Source organism: Rattus norvegicus, chromosome 2 (assembly GCF_036323735.1).
Source record: "Rattus norvegicus strain BN/NHsdMcwi chromosome 2, GRCr8, whole genome shotgun sequence".
NCBI classification, from domain to species: domain Eukaryota; kingdom Metazoa; phylum Chordata; class Mammalia; order Rodentia; family Muridae; genus Rattus; species Rattus norvegicus.
In genome coordinates this window covers 170195612-170216486 of record NC_086020.1, presented here as the reverse complement: position 1 = coordinate 170216486, position 20875 = coordinate 170195612, and the positions used below count along the sequence as shown (strand labels likewise).

Genomic DNA, 20875 nt, shown 5'->3' with positions numbered 1-20875 from the left:
ATACATATGAGCGCATACACACACACACACACACACACACACACACACACACACACTCATACAGCATAGCACAGCACAGCACACGATACAGCATGTGTATCAATGTCAGAGCACAGCCTTGGGGATTAGGCCAACCATACCTTCCACCTTGTCTAGAACACTCTCTTATTGTTGGTGGCTCTAAATACCTGGCTATCTGGCCCATGAACCAGCAGCCATTCTTCGGTTTTTACCTCCCATCTCTCTTTTGAAGTGCTGGGAATACAGATGCTATTGGATCCAGTGTCTGTCTTTATATGGGTTCTTGGAATCTAAATGCAGGTTCTTCTGCTAAGGCAGCAAGGGCTTGACCCACAGAACCATGTTCTAGCCTGTCAAGGAGTTTTTAAAAAGAAATATTACTTTAAAATAATACATTTGCATAAATTGATTGCTTTTTTAATGTCTCTCTGAAGCAACCCAGTCAAGTCTGTCCAGGCATTTCCTGCAAGCTGCTGCCCCTCCTCAGGTCTACAACAGACCTGGATCCAGTTGTAAGTATGTCTATGGCCTACTTACTATAATGAAAGCTATCTGGATGCCCAGGTGCTATTGCTTTTGTTACAGGGGAGTGTCACAGGGAGTGAAATGTTAAGCTAAGCAGATTTTACATGAGAAGCACTTATGGACAACCATTAGCTCTCCTGATGCGGTAAGGCAGAGACATGGTTGTATATATTAGGCATCATTACTAAGTGCTGTTTCCCTCTAGGTACTTGGGCCTTGTCCCCTCAAGGAAGATAAGTGCTGTGCACTCTTCTGAGTTCGGTTGGCTGCATGGATGGGGTTCCTGAGCTACGTCACAGGAGCTGGCTGCCCTTGCTGGTGTCAAGCCCTTCTTCCCATGTTCTTCCTATCTGGGGTCCACTGACTTATGTGGTTTACTCCTTTCCTATTTCTGGAAGCAGCTCCCACATTCCATTTCCACTTTGTTCTGCCCATGATTTAACTCAGGCTGCCTTGGTTCGGAGGTTATTTAATGATCTCTCAGGAAACCTTGACATTAAAGTGAGAAGAAAACTACTTTTCCGACAGTGAAGCCAAAAGTCCTTTCTCTGAAGAATCCAAACAAACTCACTCTCTTGTGCCTTTTATCCCTTTGTTTTACTTTCCCTGAAGCTGAAAACTTACTACTTCAATTATGCTTGCCTGAGGTCCCCGAAATGACATGCCACATGCTGACTCTGTGATCATCTGAGTGCCACTAAGTTGAAATATTTATCCTACCATGGAGGAAGCTTTCTTTCTACTCATGGAAACTTCTTCCAGCTCAGACAATGTGGCACAAACTTGGCTTAAGGGGAAATGTAAAGTCTCTCTCCTCACTGCCTGTTCTAACTTACAGTAAACAGGCAGGTGAGAACTGGAAATAGGAACTGCCAAGGTAGGACAGGGACCCTGGAGCAACTGTTCCCAGAATCTCCTTGGTGAAGTCTAGGGACACCAAGGAGTTCTGTTTCCCCGTCCTTGTTATCTCTTTCCCTTTCCTGGAAGCTCTTCATGATTCTGTAACTGAAACTGAGAAGAGGCACCTGAACTCCTGATTGCTGTGTAACAGGATGGACCAGTTCACCCTCAAGATTTACCCCAGTTTCTGCCATAAGTCTTTTAAAAAGCCCACCCAACTACCCACCAACAGCTTGATGATACCCTATTTGCTAAGATCTCTATTGCTATATAGTCTTTCTCTTTCTCCTTCTTTCTCTTTCTCTTTATCATCTCCCACATCTATCTATCTATCTATCTATCTATCTATCTATCTATCTATCTATCCATCCATCCATCTAATCATCTATCTACCGCTATTACTTATCTTTAGTGCCCATCTATATTTTATAGTAAACTCTCTAAAATTCAAACAGTGTGGTACATGAATTCCATTCTTTGAGTTCATGAGACAGCTCTCTGAAAATCACTGGCTCAGGGAAACTTTGGTAGCTGTCAATTTTTCTAGGACTCTCGCAGTTCGAGTCAAGCTAACAAAGAGGAAAAAAAATCCATTGAACTCCAAGGGACCCTGAAATGTCCTACCTCAAAAGAATTAGATAAGTGTATTATAAACATATACAAGATTACTAACCTGTATGTCTGTAACAAGGATAAATAATCAGAATGCATTTAGTCAGTTAAGCCCCAGGCAACTGTTAAAAGAACGTATATTTACATGGTAAAGGGATAGAATAATATCTGTGATATATTGTTAGGATTGTGAAGTTTACAGAAAATTAGAGATCAAGCTGGACAGTGCTAGCACATGCCTTTAATCCCGGCACTGGGGAGGCAGAAAGATATCTGTGAGTTCTCGGCCAGCCTGATCTACAGAGCAAGTTTTGACACAGCCAAGGCTACATAGCAAAACACTGTCTTGAAAAATCAAACCAAATCAAACCAAACCAAACCAATCTAAAACAGATAAGTAGAAATCAGCTTAGTCATGAGAATGTATACCCATATTCTAAAGATGGGGGTGCTCGGTGACAAAATCTTAGACCTATAATGTCCACAGCATACGTTGTCCTTACATGGCTATTCAATTTAGTGTGCAAATTAAGATTAAATTAAGATTCAGTCTCACATTTGCCTATTTCGAGTGCTCAGTATTGTGTGTAGCCACTGTATTGGAGAAGACAGGTAATTGTTACTATATTGGAAGAATATCAACTGAACAGAGGATGTTTTACTTCCTGTCTTTGTCATTGTCGGCTTCTTATCATGATTATAAATCACTCTCCTAACCAAAATAATAATGAAATTATTTCTGTGTGGTAGAGGCTGCTGCTCTTGGTATGAATTTCAGACTGGAGCAAATACACCATGATTTACTATAATGAGGCTACTGAACTTTTCTTTCTAAATGACAAACTGTTCTAAAAGGTATTCACCCCCAAATGTCTGAAACATTCCGATTATTCCATTAACTGATAGGCCCTTTGCCACAGTTTGACTGGAATACCAGGTCAACTAAAAATAAGAAGGAAATGACATATTTGGTGTCAGGTTGGAAGTTTATAAGGTCCTCTAAGTGGACCATAAATTGAAGGTATGTCCTGTGGCTTGGACTAGAAACTGAGATCCAGACAAATTTGCCAGTCTGGTGGGAATGAAGGGCATGCTCTGAAGGGACTGTGAGGATCCAGTGACCGCTGTTTATCCTCACCTTCTTCCTCTGCTCCTTCTTTCCTGCTGTAAGAAGGTAAGATCAATAGATTTCATTGTCTACATGATCCATGGTGACTTGCTGTCCCACCTAAGGCAGAGGTGCAAACCTGTGAGCTAAACACATCTACCCACTTCATGGATGGTTTTCTCCTGTATATATTCAGTAATAAAAAGCTAGTTCATCTGGCAGTCAAACTGTGGCTCTCTGCTTTTTATATCTGCATCTTCTGAGGAATAGGTAGTGGGATAGAGGAAATTTTTGTGGAGTCATATTTTAAACATTTGAGGAGATTTATCAGATCTCAAATAACACCAGGGTCTATAAGATTAGAGGCTTATAGAGGTCTCAACTGCAAGTATCTCTCTAGTCTGCCCATTATTGAAGCTTTTATTTTCCACTATTTCAGTTTCCTATTCACTAAATGGAATGTTCCAAAATGAACAGCTCATAAGTTTTAAATTGTATGCCATTTGGAGCAATATCATGAGATCTTGTGCTATCTATCCTGCCCAGGGTATGAGTCATTTTTATGCCTAGTGTATCCAGAACACATATGCTAGTAGTCTGTGTTTCAGTGGGTGGTCACCTCCCTTCTGAGAATGACTGTGGTAGTGCTGAAGCTCTTATGGATAACCAACCTTCATTTTGTAGCAATGCCCCAAAGTGCAATAGTGATGTGATTCAGATAAGACAATGGAGATGTCCCTCATCTCCCCACAGAAACATGTCAACTACAGTATGATACCCGATGGAGACATGTTTATAAAATGTTTGTTTTGTTCTATTTCATTATTAGTTGTTGTTATTAATACCTTCTGTGTCAAACTTTTTAATCAACTTTGTCATGGTTTTGGGTTTCTGACATCTGCTAGAGTTCTCTGAGCAGATCCCCCATGTGTATAGGGCACTGCTCTCTCTTTTCTGTCCTTTTCTTTATTCTACCTTTCTGTCTACTTACCATCTTATTTCTTTTGATATACTCCCTTAGAATTTGGCTTTTAAGAGATTACATAGTACCATTTCATTTCAAAAGATGCTTTATAACATTTACACAAGTGTGTGTAGGGTGTGTGTGTGTGTGTGTGTGTGTGTGTGTGTGTGTGTGTAGATGCATGTGTGTGCACACATGGAGGCTGTGTGGACTTAAGTGATAAGGTATAGAAGCAGATTTTCTCCTTCCACTATGAGGGACACCAGGTATCTAACTCAGGTTGTCAAGCTTGTTGATACCTGCATAACCCACTGAGCCATCTGACCAGTCTATGGTTTTTAAGAATATGCATTTTGCTTCTTTTGAAAAGTGAGATCTAACCATATTAAACGTAGATTTTTGTAGGTCAGCTCTTTGGAACCTGAGAACAGGCCTCTGCCTTCAGTTCCGGTATGTGCTATGTATTTCTTGGGCCATGTGTGTTCTCATCACTTTCTGCTTTCTCTCACAAACTCAACTGCAAGCCCACAGCTGCTGCTGGCTCCAGTTATGTAGGCATTTGGGAGTTTTTCCCTTCTCCCTGTCTGAAGAAGTGTTGGCATCTATTCTGGAAAGGTATGGAATTGCCCAAAGAAATAAACTACGTGTCAAGAAAGGAATCTGTCTTGATAATCCTGTCCTGTTTCCATTTAGACTTTCATTAGCTCAGCAGGTCCACAGGCTGAGGGTCTTCCTCAGAGTAGTTCATCGTTCCTGTGGCTTGTAACATACACGCCTTCAAGGCATTTTACTCAGACCCTGACTGTGCAGTGTCACAGTAGGCCTAACTACGTGGAGAACATGTAGCATCGTGAAAGATATTTCACCTCATAGATCAGCTTCTCATCCAGTCTGTGCTTCATTGAGAGACTTAGTCATGGAGGTCTTGGTTATTATTGGAGGTGCTTATCAGAGGTGTATGGATCTGTGTGAATCATTTAAGATGCTGGCATGCCTATGTGGAAGTGCATTCAGTTTTCATAAAGGGATTCTTAGAAGTCTTTGTAAGTCATTGCTATGTGAGAAGAATGTTTTGTGCAATCACTGCCTGAAAAATAGGTTAAAATCCTCCAAAACCATTGATTTCAGCAAAACTGCTCATCAGCTTTCTCTTCTCTTTTCATTTTTTTCTATTTACTTCTGTGTTTATTGCCTAAGCCTGTGTTAGTTTTCAGACGTTTAACTTGTGAAACACACAGAGCTCTTTCTTCACCTTCCCGATAGTAAGAGGTATCTAAAGCTGAAGCTGATGGCGCCTCCTGCAATACCGATTCCTTAGGAGGGTAATCAGGTTCAAGGCCTGCCTGGGCTACACAGAGAATACTGGGCCAGACTGGGCAACTTAGTAAGACAACAAAAACAGATAAAAGACATTGTGTGAAGCTGCAGCTCAGAGGCAAGGCAGCATTTGTGAGGCCTTAGGATGACTCGTTCTCCAGTATCTTTTGAGATAAAAGCGGGGAGGTCTGTCAACTAAAAGCAAATGTGTGAGCAGGAGCTAAGGCAGAAAAAAGAAAACGCTTACAAAAGGACTTTATGCAGAGCATGTAAAGCTTCATGGCTTCTCCAAAACCTGCTGCCTTTTGTGTACTGGTCATAGAAAGGCTCGAGCAACACTGTTTTATGTGTAGCTTCTCTAGCACGACATCACATGCTAGATTGATATCAAATTCTGTATGTCCTATGGGATATAATTAGGGTGTGTGACTCTCAGTGGCCGCGAGACTGAAGAGCCATTCCCCAATAAAAGAGTCATTATTACTACCGTGGGGCAGTATTTATCTTTTAAAAATAGATTAACTTCTCTTAATAGAGATCACCTATTCTAAATTGAATCATTGTTTTTGCATCCTTCAGAGACATTCTGAGAAGTAGTATGACCATCCTCATTTTATAAACTGAAAAAGGAAAGAGAGAAAGAAAAGAAAACAAGAAGGGAGCTAACACAGGGAGATGACTTGTGGAACTGTGGGAGGCGGGGTGGTTAAGGCAAACCTGGCTTCCAGTTGCATGCTTCCTGGCTTTTAAGTCTCTACTGCCCCCTTTAAAATGGAAGGAAGGGAGACTTGCAGCAAACCTCTGGAAGGACTCTGCCTTTCTTTGAATGAAGAGTTTGCAGGGTAAGGTTGAAGCAGCCCTCCAGCGTTGGTGACTGCAAGTCCTGCCCGGCTTTTAGTCCTCCAGGAGAATTCAGTCTGCAAGGCTTCACGCCAGAGGAACATTTCCCAAGGCTTGGGCTCCCTGTGCCTCTGAAATCTTGGATGGTGTAAGAACTAAAGGCGAGGAATTTTGAAGTCAACTAACTGGACAAAGAAAGACTTTTAAGACCCACTGCTGTCCTCTGCTTTCTTTCTGAGGGACAGCTTTTGCCAGTAGACCGCAGGGACGCCTCGGGCTTGTATTGTGAAGATGCAGGGTTCCAGAAACACCTGTTAAGGGCTTTGCTGCTCCTGGACCTCCAGACTCTGCACTTGGGTTAGGGCAGTTCCTGCGAGACCGCGCTGTGTGGCAGGGCGTGCTGGTCTTCCTTGCGATCCAGCTCCTGGGAGGAGTTGCCTTTCCGCCTTTGCTTCTACGCGAGGAAACTCACAGCCCAGAGTGGGATTTCCTTCCCCTCTCAAGGCGTTGAGGTGTGGAACCTCTCTCCAGCCGGACACTCGCAAGCCAGATGTGTCTGTCCCTGTTCACATAACCAGGGACTGCAGCTCTCTCCCTGCAGTGGGTGTTCGTTCGCCCCTGCCCCTCACTTTCCTCTGCAGATTAGATGAACTCCTAAGTGGAGTGAGAGTAGCAGCCTCCTCGGGGAGTGGCGGCGACGGGGGCTACGCTGCATAGAGTGCAACCGTGGTTGGAGGACACTAGTCTCCAGTCTCTGGCCACCGGGAACTTATCTGCCTCTCTCCTTTGCTCCGCAGTCCCTGTACCTGTGTCCTTTCTTTCCAGGGCGGGGTTCCTCTCCACCTCTATCTCCGACCCTCCTTCCTCCCCACCCCCTCCTATCCCGGGCTCTGCGCGGTGCGGGGTCCCTGATCAAGTGGCCTTAGAGGTTCACTGAGAAGCCCAGCGGGGACAGCATTGCAGCGGCTCTGCTTTGCCGCCGCTCCTGCTCCTGCTCCTGCTCCCGCTCCCGCTCGCTAGCTCACGCTGTCCCACATCGAACTGGACCTGCTTTGAGTGCCTCTCAGGACTGTCTCAGGACTGGCTGTCTAGATAATCCTTTGGTTGCACATTCCTGGATTCCTCATCTGAGAAGAATCGCAAGGGCCAACGCAGTAAGTTCAAACTCCAGATCTCCGGAGAGAACAGTCCTAAAGGAGCTCTGGGTCCTGTGGGGTAAGAAGGCATGGGGAGGCGTTTCTAAGGGGTACTCCTCCAGGCATTAGGTGGAATACTGCAACTAGGTGGGTTAGTACCACTTCGGTTTTCTTCTCTTGCTGGACCTTTTCTTTTCTGCTGAAAGATGTAGACTGTCCTTGATCCAACGCTACAGTATGAGAAATTAAGATGTGATTCTGTCCCCTCTTTAAAACTCAAACACTTTCTAAAGTGCAAGATCATGTGGGATTTTCTAAAGCTGTTCCAAAAAAAAAAAAATAGAGATTCTTTTAGGCTTTCATTCATTGCTCCGAGACGGGATCAGCTACTAGTAGAAATCTATGGTTGTGTGGCAGAAGGCGACAGTAACATTTATATGCCTTTCTTAGTAGAGACTAGTCAGTAAAATCTCAGTGGTATGCAAAAGACTACAGGACTGTCAGACAGGAAGCACAGAGACAGGGAAGAGAAGCATTTGCTGACTTTTTAAATGATCCACCCATCCCTCTACTCAGGCAAACAATCACACCTGTATGTAGCTTTGTTCACGTCCCATCTCCCCTCACAGAAGACCCGACAGGTGCAGGCAGCTATGGTTCGTAGCTCAGTGCTTGGGGTTTTTCCCTGGGAAAACAACCATGGAAGGAGGGCTCCACAGGATGTCATGCTTTGCCCGCCTGAAGCGATTCTGTCACAGAAATAACTCGCAAACCCAGAGTTCTCAGCATGTAGTTAAAGTAGGAGAAGCTCTCCGACTTATTAAAGAAAGCGTCCAGAGCTTCAGAAGGAAAGAAAACCATTTCCCTTTCTACACTTAAGTGCTTCTTCAACAGATTCAGGAAAGGTGCACCTGTTCAAGAAAACAGCACTAATTTTGAGTTTCTTGAATTACCCGAATGTCTCATTTTGCCTTGTTTCAAGAAAAGACTCTCCCCCTTGCCTCTTTCCGGCTTGATTGGGGACCTCTGGAGTGTTACATGTGGCCATGTCTATCCTCTTCTTCCCTTTTGCTCTTCTACTCTTCCAGAAGTGCTGCTCTGAGTGACGCATTCTGTGTTCTGCATAGCGCTTTGCCCTAGCCCAGGGCTAGTACTGTGCCTACGTGTAGCTCACAGTGTTCACAGCCAACAGCTTGCAGATCAATAGACATTCCTACAGAGGAGCTGTAGGACTCCAATAAAAGGACTTCATGGGGAGGAAAATGTGATTGGAGAGAAAAAAGGAAAATAGTCAATAAATCAAATGTGTTTCTCTTCCCAGTGCCCTTAAGTCTGCTGCTTATACTCAGTTTGTCTGTGCAACCTTCAGACTTCAACTTTCGGAAGTCTGCTCAAGTCTGGTGGACACGGATGGTCTGAGTAACTGTGCTCCACAAAGTTAGTCTCATAGCCTAGGGAAAATGGTACAGCCAATCAAATGGGCCACCGTTCAAATACCACATTTCCGTAATGGGGAGTGGGGATGGCATCTCTGGAACATTCTATTTGAAATCTATGTTGACACATATAGAACACACCAGTATTGCAAAAAAGGACAACACAGAGAAAGTTCCCAGGCCCCTAGGAGAGAGAGAGAGAGAGAGAGAGAGAGAGAGAGAGAGAGAGAGAGGAGAAAAATAGGAGCACTTGAGAAAAAATTCTATGTGACAGGCAATTTCAGAGGTTGCATTCAAGAACTGAATTAATAGGGTCTTAAGGCAAATTTCTTGTAGAGGCAGGTACCTGATTAAGAATGAGAAAACAAACCTGAGGCTGCTGTGGCAAGGAATCCTGTGTGCTGTTTCATTCAGCAATGAAGGGGATAGAAATTATGCCTTGTATTAAAAAGGAGGCAGTAGTTATTAGTAAAATTGTATTCTTGTTTAGCTTTGTATTGGTTTTATCCAGTGATTGATAAACAGGCTTTGCTGTACTAGATGGCGCAGTGTGAGATTAAACAGTGGATCAAGCAGTTCTAGTTTTTAACTTTAAAGAGATTGCTGTCCTAGGTTGGTTAACTGGAACACTCACACCATAATCTGTATTGTGGGCAGGGGTAGAAGCAAGAATGAGCCTTCTGGATGGTTAGGATAATGACAGAGGCCTCAGTGCAGCAGATGGAGAAGCCTGAAGTGTTCTCAGTCTGGTAGCCATTCATTATGACAGAGTAGCAGAAGTATATTGGGATGTCAAGGGGATGAGGACAGAGGGTCTGCAGGGATGGCGTCAAGCCTTGAATGCCATACTAAAGAACCAAGATTTATTTTAGTGAGATAGCAAATTAAAATGGTTTTGAGGAGATCATGAAACAAAAAATCCCATTCAGGGATGTAGAAGAGAAGGAGTCCATGTGTAGAAATGGTTATATAAGTGGTGGGGTGATGAAGATTGAAAGTTAGGCCAATGCAAGATTACAAGAATAATACCTTAAAGAGGCAGTGTGACCTAGGCTCAAGAAACAGCTCCTTGCATAGGAAACTGTCACAAAGGGTCTACACTGTGGAAATCAAGGCCACAGAAGAGTTGCTGAGGCTACCCAGGGCACAGAGAGAGGAAGGAGAAAGCTTTGGTTTCTTCCTTCCACCTGCTTTCTATCCATACAGCTTTCTTTTAAAAAATTATTTATATGTGTATAGTATGTGTATGTAGACTTATATGATATGTGTGCATGCATGTTCATATATCTAATTGTGTGAGTACAAGTGTGGTGTGTGTGCATGTGTATGTGTGCAGGTATGGTGGATGTGTAGGGTATATGTGCATACATGTGTGTATGTATATATGAATGTGTGTGCTGGGCATATATGACGTGTACTTAGGGCATGTATGTATGCCTGCATGTATCCATGTGTGCAAGTGCAGGCATGACATAGCATACATACAGGGGTGAGGACACAACCTCAGGTCTAGCTCCTTGCTCTCCACCTTGATTCTTTTTGAGACAGGGTCTCTCCATCCACCAGGATACCCAACCCATCAGCTTCTGAGGATTCTCCTGTTTTGCTCCATGATAGCTGTGCATTAAGCTTCCGTCTTTACATGGGCTCTCTTCATATCTCCCCACATTTGCCTGGCAAACTCTTTATTCACTGAGCCAGTTCTCCTTGTGGCTCCTGCTTTTTAATTCTCTCTGAGTGCCTTGCACTGACTCAACCCAAGCAGGATCCTGATAGTGTGAGAGCCTGAAAGTGAGGGAGGGCTCTGTGAAGCTCAGGGGTACAAGTAGGACAGAGTCAGGAAAGAAGGGATGTGGAGCAGGGGCAATGGGGCCAGCCAGCATTGTTGGTGAGCTCAGTAAGAGTGATTCATCTACCAAGGGCAGTAGATGCTCGTATGATTGATTTGAAAATTCATTAACAGAGCTCAGGCAGTATGCAGAAGTCTTTTGTGAGTGCGTTCACTAGGCATCACCACTAGTGTACTGAATACGGGCGTTTGTATGTGCTTAACAGTGAAAAGCGCATGTATTTTTTAAGCACTCTAGTGGAGGTATTTCCTGCTGTCGTAACACCCAGCAGGATTCTCCCTTCAGGATACAGATTTACAAAGGCTTGTTGAGTGTGTGTTCCAGCAAATGCTACAGTACCACCATGGTGAATCTCGCATGGCTTTGCCGATTAGGCTAATGAATTGGCGAATGAAAGCAGCAGAAAAAAAAGAGGAAGGAAAATTAGAAATAAGATGCATGGCTATAAGAATAGGCATGATCAGAAGCCAAGCCGAACAAAAGCAGTACAGTAGAAACGACGGCATGAGACCATGAGACCGGCGGGAGAGAGAGGGGGCAGCCTAGTGGAGGGATCTGTTTTCTTTTATCCTCTGATATTTTATTGTATCATACTTGCTACACTTTAACACCAGTTTCCTGACATATTTCTAATAACTTCACCATGTCTAAGAGAAAACTGGTTCTTACATAGTTTGCATCACCTCATTTTTCTCAGAATTTTTATTGACTAAGTTATTTATTTACTTAACATCTGGATCACAGCTTCCTCTCCCTCTTCTCCTTTCAGTCCCCCTCTCCCACCTCACACCCCATCTATCCCTTCTCCCCAGAAAAGGGGAGGCCTCCCATGGGCATCAACCAGCCCAGGCAGATTTAGCCTCTGCAAGACCAGGCACATCCTTGTCAACAGAGGCTGCACAAGGCAGCCCAGTTATGGGAAAGAGATCCAAAGGCAGGCAATGTAGTCAGAGACAGCCCCTGTTCCCACTTTAGGATCTCATATGACCCCAGCTTCACAGCTGTTACACAAGTGCACAGGGCGTAGGTCTGTCCCATGCATGCTCTGGTTGGCAGTTTAGTCTCCCTGAGCCCCCAGGGGGCTAGGTTAGTTGACTCTAAGTTTTCATGTGGTGTCCTTGAGCCCCCTGGCTCCCTCAGTCCTCACCTGCCCCTGCCCCTGCCCCGGCCCTCCTCACAGGATTCCCCATGCTTTCTTCAGTACTTGGCTGTAGGTCTGTGCATCAGCTTCCGACAGCTGCCAGGTGAAGCCTCTCTGACTACAATTATGCTACACTGCTGTCTGCAAGTATAGGAGAGCATTATCAATAGTGTCAGGGGTGGGCTCCTTCTCACTGCATGGGTCTCAACCTGGGACAGTCATTGGTTGGCTCTTCCCAAAAATTCTACTCCATCACCCACCCCATCTTGTAAGCATGGGAGGGCTCACGGAAACAAGAAAACCTAGAATGCTCATCTCCCTTTTTAAGCTTTAAGGGCTTTAATTAATGTATTCAGTACAGCCCATCACACAGGCAGTGAAACTCAGAAGTATACATTAGAAGAGAAAGAACGGTGCCCAAACTTCTCTACTTAGAATTTGGGGGATAAGTTTAAACTTGGGCTTACTTTTAGTGCAGTACCTTTGTAGAATTCTGCTCTATGTTGTATGGGACATGACTTTCAAACCATGAAACAAAGCAACTCCTCTGCACAAGGTCCCATTTTAAACATCAGCTGGCCTAGTTAAACTTCAAAAGAACAGTGCGCCTGTAATGCTAGCATTCACACACACACACACACACACACACACACACACACGAGCATACTCACAAACATACACAACATGCAACCATGCACACTCACACATATACAATTACACCCACTCTCACGTACCATACACACACACACACACAAACACACACACACACAGACAAAGACAGAGACAGAGACAGAGAGATAGAGAGACAGAGACAGAAAGACAGAGAGGCAGAGAGACAGAAAGACAGAGAGGCAGAGAGACAGAGAGAGGCAGAGAGAAAGGCATATGTGCACAAGAGGCGAAAGGGAAAAGAGCTGTGGGAGAGTCCAGTTGTTTTTCCTTGTTTTAATCTCCGGAAGATCAGGTGCTCAGCCAGGATTCATCTGCCCCATTGCTCTATCATGGGTTGCTGTATACTTGCACATTTCAAACAATTAATTTGGTGACACTTTTCTTTAAGTTAATTTGTTGACTTGATAGCAATTATAATATTGAAAAACTTTATTGCATTCATTTTGCATTAAAATGGAATTTATTTAATCTCATTCATTGTGAAACTGGTTCTCTCTGATAGAAAAATATGTTCTTGGGGTTGGGGATTTGGCTCAGTGGTAGAGCACTTACCTAGGAAGCGCAAGGTCCTGGGTTCGGTCCCCAGCCCCAGAAAAAAAATATGTTCTTGTCATGATTATAGATATTTTGGATTCCTGATTTCATCCATCCCTAGTTGTTAACAGACTCGTGTAAAGGATTTGCTTTATGGAGCTTTTATGAGATCTGTGGTGTGATGAATCAGAACACAGCTACGCAGAGGAGCTCAGCCTAAACTAAATCAACCCCTTTAGGATGGTTCTCTGTTTCACTAACTTTTTTTAATGTCGTTTTCTGTTATAGATTCTTGTGCTATCTGCAGGCCAAATTGGAACTGAGGTGAAGATGGGCCCATTAGGTGCAGAGGCAGATGAGAATCAAACTGTAGAAGTGAAAGTGGAACTCTATGGGTCGGGGCCCACCACTCCTAGAGGTGAGTTGCCCCCTGATCCAGAGCCGGAGCTCATAGACAGCACCAAACTGGTTGAGGTGCAGGTGGTCCTTATATTGGCCTATTGTTCCATCATCTTGCTGGGCGTAGTTGGCAACTCTCTGGTAATCCATGTGGTGATCAAATTCAAGAGCATGCGCACAGTAACCAACTTTTTTATTGCCAACCTGGCTGTGGCGGATCTTTTGGTGAACACCCTGTGCCTGCCATTCACTCTTACCTATACCTTGATGGGGGAGTGGAAAATGGGTCCAGTTTTGTGCCATTTGGTGCCCTATGCCCAGGGTCTGGCAGTACAAGTGTCCACAATAACTTTGACAGTCATTGCTTTGGACCGACATCGTTGCATTGTCTACCACCTGGAGAGCAAGATCTCCAAGCAAATCAGCTTCCTGATTATTGGCCTGGCGTGGGGTGTCAGCGCTCTGCTGGCAAGTCCCCTTGCCATCTTCCGGGAGTACTCACTGATTGAGATTATTCCTGACTTTGAGATTGTAGCCTGTACTGAGAAATGGCCCGGGGAGGAGAAGAGTGTGTACGGTACAGTCTACAGCCTTTCCACCCTGCTAATCCTCTACGTTTTGCCTCTGGGCATCATATCTTTCTCCTACACCCGGATCTGGAGTAAGCTAAAGAACCACGTTAGTCCTGGAGCTGCAAGTGACCATTACCATCAGCGAAGGCACAAAACGACCAAAATGCTCGTGTGCGTGGTAGTGGTGTTTGCAGTCAGCTGGCTGCCCCTCCATGCCTTCCAACTTGCTGTGGACATCGACAGCCATGTCCTGGACCTGAAGGAGTACAAACTCATCTTCACCGTGTTCCACATTATTGCGATGTGCTCCACCTTCGCCAACCCCCTTCTCTATGGCTGGATGAACAGCAACTACAGAAAAGCTTTCCTCTCAGCCTTCCGCTGTGAGCAGAGGTTGGATGCCATTCACTCGGAGGTGTCCATGACCTTCAAGGCTAAAAAGAACCTGGAAGTCAAAAAGAACAATGGCCTCACTGACTCTTTTTCAGAGGCCACCAACGTGTAAGAATGCTGTGAAAGTACGTGGGTAAATTGCGACCAGAGTTGCCAACCTGGTTAGGGAAGGTTTTCTGGCTAGTGCATGCCACCTCCCATTGTATTGACCCTAAAAGCATCAGAGTGGAAGCCCCAGCGGTATTGTTCCTGGAAAACTGGCTGGAAGAATGAGGAGAAAATAAACAGATTGCTGTGGCGCAACGTTCTGATTACCGACGCTTCCATTGGTAGGTTGAATTGTGAGTAGAGGAGGGAAGGCAAGCGGAACAAGGAATTGGCATCAGTGTGGTTAAAAGGGAGAAGTGTTAACTCTGAAAGCACAGTAGGATCTGCATCAGGGATGCTGTGAACTCCGCGGGCTCCCTCATCACTTGATGAAAAGCTGCTAAACAACTCAGATTTCCCTAGGGAGCCATGGGCTCTTTGTTAGGGTGTTTTGGTTTTATTGTCCTTCCTAAGATGAAACCCAGATGAGAATGCTAGGTAAACATGTCTTGCTGACTAAGGGGATGACTTCAAGGGAATAAACACATGTTTTATGAGATTAACGTTTTGGCAATGATGGGAGAAACCCTTATATACTCAGTGAGCAATTAATTGTTCTTATAATCAAACGCACAACTGTTGAAAGTTCTTTTTTAATTCAGAAGCCAAATCTGAAATTATCAGACTGTAAAGAAATGAAAACCGTTGTTTTATTTCTTGTTTTGAGCCATTCCTGCTCGATGTAGATACTGTTTAGATAACAAGAAAACAACACAGTTCTTTCGTTTATTGCTAATTGCTAAAGTCATTTGGAACCATTCCACTTCTGTCACCATTCCTGCATGGGGGCAAACAAAGTTCCCACTAGAAATTAAGTCAGACTAATACACAGTCTTGTAACAATTTGAGCTTAGTTGTAAAAAATTCAGTCCCCCACGACCACAGCTCTAATATGTTTACAAACACTGTAGATTTATCTTCTTTGGAGTTTATCTTTATTAGACCAATTTATGCTAAGTAAAAAAGTAATTTCATTAAAGTGAACCCATTTGTTAAGAAATCTCAAAAACTGAGTTTATTCCACTTTGCAAATTTTGGTTTTCAACAAATTTCACGTAAGTTCTTCTCTTTTTAAAATGACTATATTTTTTGGTGACATAAATATATATACGAAACAAAAGCAGATCTATAAATAGGGGGATGTTAGCAATTTTCATTTAATGGTTTTATGAATATAGCTTTTATTTCAAAGGTACCCAACCAAAGATAATTAAAACTCTTATTTTGTTCACACAGAAAAGTTAAAAAATGAGATGTTAAAATAGTTGCACTTCTCTGGATGCTGAAGTTTCAGTGTAGGCATATTTTTGTAAATATGGCAGAATTTGTGAGTATATTCTTCACATTTTAGAAATATTCAACATAGTCTTATACTTAGTTATGCTATTAATTTTGTGTATATATTTAAAACTCCAACTGTGGCTGTTATTAAATTCCTTTTAGTGTGGAAATAAAAGATTGGTCTCCAAGTGAACTCTTCTTCTGGAATACTGAAAAGGAACAAAACAACAGAAGTGAAAATAGATGTAAGGTGGAGTGGGAAGTCAATGTAATACACTGCTGTCTGAAGTGTATCTATCATATGACTATGAAATATATTCTTTTCTGTTGGACTCTGAACAGTCATCAGAAGATAAGCTTTCCACACTTTATGCAGAAATTACTTTGCTTAAGATGTTAATAGAAGTTTGTTGTGACATTTTTATGTCCTTTGCAGAATTCCTATCCTGTACAAACCCTGTATGGTCCTGTGACACCTGCTGGAATACTAAATTATTGGAATCCATTTAGTGATTCAATTAAAATATTTGTGATTGAGTTCATTTGTCAACTCGGTAATAAAGTATCTATTATGTACTGGTTTAAATGTTAAAATAAAAAGAATTTGAGCAATTGTGTGTGTAGCGTTTCCATGTGGCTCTTGCTCTGCCCTTTGGCTGAAACTGAGTCTCTACCTACACTGTGAGCAACCTTGTGAGAGCCCCTGTGAGTGCTCTGTGAGCGTGCATGACTCATTCATTTTCTGGCCAGATCTTCCTCTTGAATCTCAAGCCTGTATCTTCATCAACTGATGACACAAGTCTGTATTGGCCCCACCAGCTGACAGAGTGTCCCCCAAGCAGAACCTGCCAGTTAAGTACAAATATCCCTATTCCATGTCTAGCTTGTCACCAGTCTACTGTACACTAGTTCCCAAGACTTTACTCTCTGGAGCCAGCCCCAGTTTACCCATACTTAGTCAATATCTGCATTTTAATCTGACTCCTAGCCATCTCTTGAATCAATTCACTCTTCTCATCCCTGTCTTACATGCTATGGTGGTTTTCCAAGCCTGTATTAACTCTTTAGTAGATTAATATAGTCAACTCCTATTTGTTTTCTCTGAATCCTGTCATTTTCACATACAATCCAATATTTATATACCAATAAAAGCAGTTTTTTTAAAAAAAAAGAATCTCAGGTTTTATTAAGTCATTTTTCTGATTAAAAGTCTTCAGTCATATCCTCATAAACCTCACTTTAAGAGTTTTACATCTTACTGAGAATAATTATAATGGCTTGAAAGGCTGTTAAACATCTGTGTTAAATTTCTCCAGAGGATAGAACCAAAAGAGCCTATATGTAATTGCAATAGGGGATTCAGTAGACTGCTTCACATAATCAGAGGCCTGACAACCTTGTGATGGTCATCTGCAGAGTGGAGATCCAGGGAAGCCAGTAGCTGCTTGGTTCAAAAGGCTGAAATCCCTGGGACAGGGGTAATCAGCCCCAGTGTGATTCTGATGGGCTGCAAGCTCCCTGGACAGTCCCTGATATGAGGCCACGCTGAATGGCTGATGAAACTGGAGTCTCAAGTCCCTGAGTGATGACAGCAGCTGTAGATGGACTCATTGAGGAAGACTGGATCTTGTATATACTGGCCTGCTTTCTCTTCCATGTTTCCTCTGAGCCTCTGACCTCTTGGCTGGTGCTGTTCACCTTTATGACAAGTCTCCCCTGAGGTGATCCTCTCTGAAAATGTCCTCACAGATACAAAGATCTCCCAGGTATCTCTCAATCCCATTTAGCAGTCAATCAAGACTGAAGTTTGCAGCACCTGTCTGTGTCTGTCTGCTTGACCTTACACAAATTCTTTTTGTCCAGCTGCTTGAGTTTAAGGCCCCTGAACAGGTGTTGTCTTGGTCATGTGGAACTGCAGTACCTGTAGTTCCTGTCATCAAACTGATATTCAGTAAATATTAATGAGATTCATCGAGGAAACTTGAGTGTTTTGTTGTTGATTTGAGACAAGATCTCTCTCCTGTAGCCAGGCTGGCCTTAGATTTAATAAGGAGTTGAGAATGACCTTGAACCTTTGATCTTCTTGAACTCTTACACCTGTGTTCCACAGAGTACTGCTTGAAAGTCAATGTTTGGAATAAATATTAACACAGTCTTTAAGGCTAGATTCCTGAAGTAATAAACCATGACTTTGTCCATTAAGCCATACTCATCTAGGAAAGCAGGGTTTCTAGAAGTCTAAGAATGATGTTTCTTTGTACAGGACAGCATTCAGGTTTACTGTTTGCTTTTCTTAGCTTATTTTAACTGTGCATTAAGTCAAGCACATATGTATACATACACAATACTCCAAAATGTGCTGTTACCCAATACCACAGAGGATCTGTACATGGAACATTCAGCATCCAAAGGTAGGAATGTGTCTTTTCCAAATGACATGCCCACCTCCATCATTGTTCCTAAGGAAGTAACTGTCTCTAGTCTGTGCATTGGTAGAATGTGGGAGAAGAGGCTAAACTGTGGAATATGAACAAAATAGTCTGAAATGTAGAGTTTAGAAATGTTTCTTGGTGAGTATAGCCTATTTAATTCAATTGGTAAGTAAAGGTGGCAACCAGCTATCAAGTTGGTGCTTTTAAGTAGAAATAGCTCATATTTATTAAGCTTGCATAAGCTACAACTTCACTTTGAGGACGTGTCTGATCGGGGGGGGAGAACGTATTATTCAATCAATCACTTCTGTTCAGCGGTCTAATGTAGTAAGGAGTTTAAACAAAAGACATATGTAGGGACATACTTATGACTATGAATGTTAAAAAATATGATGTATATTAAAGTGGAATCAGATGCCATCAGTCAACACAATCTGCAGGGGTGTCTGGATGCCAAGAGATCTGACTAGATGTAGAGTGTAACAGCAAGATGAGGATGAGCAGAGGTATGTAATTTTAGACTCATGATAATGGAAAGAGAGGTTTGCCACTGACAGGTGATTCCTACCATTTGTTCCAGAAAATATACTTACTAAAGATAAAACTTCTTCCTTGTAAAGACAACCCTGTTGAAAAAAAAATCACCTCGATGGTTTTCGTCAAAGCCACATAGAGTGTCACAAATGGACAGACGATGAAGCTGTTGCAACCTCAGAAGCTCCAGGAGGCTTAAACTAATCTGGTTTGCCACTAAGATAAGAATTTCATATTGATTTTCTTGGTGTTTTGCTTTGCAGTCCAAAATTAGATGTAGGAATACCTGTAAGGACTCTTGTGAGGATACATATAATTGCTACTGTATTGTAAACCTAGGTAAATAATTATAGCCCTAATGTATTTGTCACACATAGATTTTTTTCTTAAAGGATGTACCCCCGAGAGTCAATTTTTCAGTATGCATCTTTAGGAAATAAGAATAATGTCTTAGTTAGCTTTCTATTGCTGTAATAAAACCCCATGACTAAAGGAAACTTCAGAAGGAAAGGGCTTATTTAATTTCACAGCTTGTGAACTCAAGGGAACTCACGGCAGGACCCTGGAGGCAGGAACTGAAGCAGAGTCCATGATGGATTGCTACTTACTTATATGGCTTGCTACTCATGGCTTGCTCAGCTGACTTTCCTGTACAACTGGAATCCACCTGACCAAGTGTAGCATTACCCAATGTGGGATGAGCCCTCCCTCATCAATTATTAATCAAAATAGTACCCCACAGAATTTTCATAATAGCAGAAGCCCTATTCAATTCAGAATTCCTTTTTTTCCACATACGTCTATATGTATCTGGAAAATACGACTTGTGTCAAGTTGACAAAAGCCAAACTTCACAGTGAGTATGTGATGGCAAGTATTTATACACAAAACTTAAGCCTATTCTTAAAGCGTTTTCCTACTCATAGTGACTGTTTGTATCTATGCTGCCTCTATTTACTGCCATTTGAATGTGTTCCTACCACGCTTCAAGTGTTGAAATTTAATGGCCAGTCCTATAACATAAAAAGGTAGCTTCTTAGTCAGGATGTCCATTCCTGCATAAAAGATCATGACCAAGAAGCAAGTTAGAGAGGAAAGGGTTTATTCAGCTTACACCTCCACATTGCTGTTCATCACCAAAGGAAGTCAGGACTGGAACTCAAGCAGGTCAGGAAGCAGAAGCTGATGCAGAGTCCATGGAGGGATGTTGCTTACTGACATGCTTCTCCTAGCTTGCTTAGCTTACTCTCTTATAGAACCCAAGACTACCAGCCCAGGGATGGTACCACCCACAATGGGCCTTCCCACCCTTGATCACTCATTGAGAAAATGCTTACAGCTGGATGTCATGGAGGCATTTCCTCCAGGGAGGCTCCTTTCTCGGTGATCACGCCAGCTTGTGTCAAGTTGACACACAAAACCAGTCAGTACAGGTGGTAAGACCACAAAGGCTTCTGCTATTATGAAAAAGGTTCATGTAATAGCATTGGTCTCTACTGTCCTTCTGTCTCCATCATATGCAGAGACAGTGTTCTTACTCTTGCGCAAATGTGACAGTAAGTTACCATGTTACATCCACAGATCAGCCCTCTCTAGAACAAGGCCGGCTGATCCTTTGCTCTTCGCTGTTTCCATCTGCAGACTTGTGGAAAATACATTGTTTTCTATACAAATCCTAGAGGCTTAAGTAGGAATAGCAGTACACACTTGAAATTTCATCATTCAGGAGGCAGAAACTGCTTCAAGTTTAAGGTCAGCTTGGCCTACACGGTAGAACTCTGTGTCAAAAAAAATAAAAACATCAGTAAAAACTAGTCTTGTATTTTGATAAGCAGCACCAACCATTCTCACTGAATATACTTGTCTATAAGCATATTCTTTTGTAGCTGTGACTTGTCTTGTGGAGACAGGGTCTCATGCCACATAGCAGGATTTTCATCAGTGTATTCCCAAGGCTAATTATGAGACTTTGAAATAAAATTGTACTAGGCTCATTGAAAACTCACGGCTTTAAACAAATAAACAGTTCTACCCAGTGAAGCCTAAAACTGATATTGGGAA

At 42.8% G+C, this 20875-nt stretch overlaps 1 protein-coding gene across 2 annotated transcripts; it reads left to right on the top strand.

The window, feature by feature from the left end:
- The first annotated feature begins 6200 nt into the window (after window positions 1-6200).
- Npy2r (neuropeptide Y receptor Y2) lies at window positions 6201-16460 on the top strand. 2 transcript variants are annotated; one of them, XM_006232534.5, is made up of 2 exons: window positions 6201-7441; window positions 13345-16460. In XM_006232534.5, the coding sequence occupies exon 2, from the start codon at window positions 13387-13389 to the stop codon at window positions 14530-14532; it is 1146 nt and encodes a 381-aa protein (XP_006232596.1). In that variant the 5' UTR covers window positions 6201-7441; window positions 13345-13386; the 3' UTR covers window positions 14533-16460.
- The last annotated feature ends 4415 nt before the right edge of the window (window positions 16461-20875 follow it).

Coding starts and splice junctions, on each gene's coding strand:
- Npy2r (XM_006232534.5), top strand. CDS start 13,387: ATGGGCCCATTAGGTGCAGAGGCAGATGAGAATCAAACTGTAGAAGTG.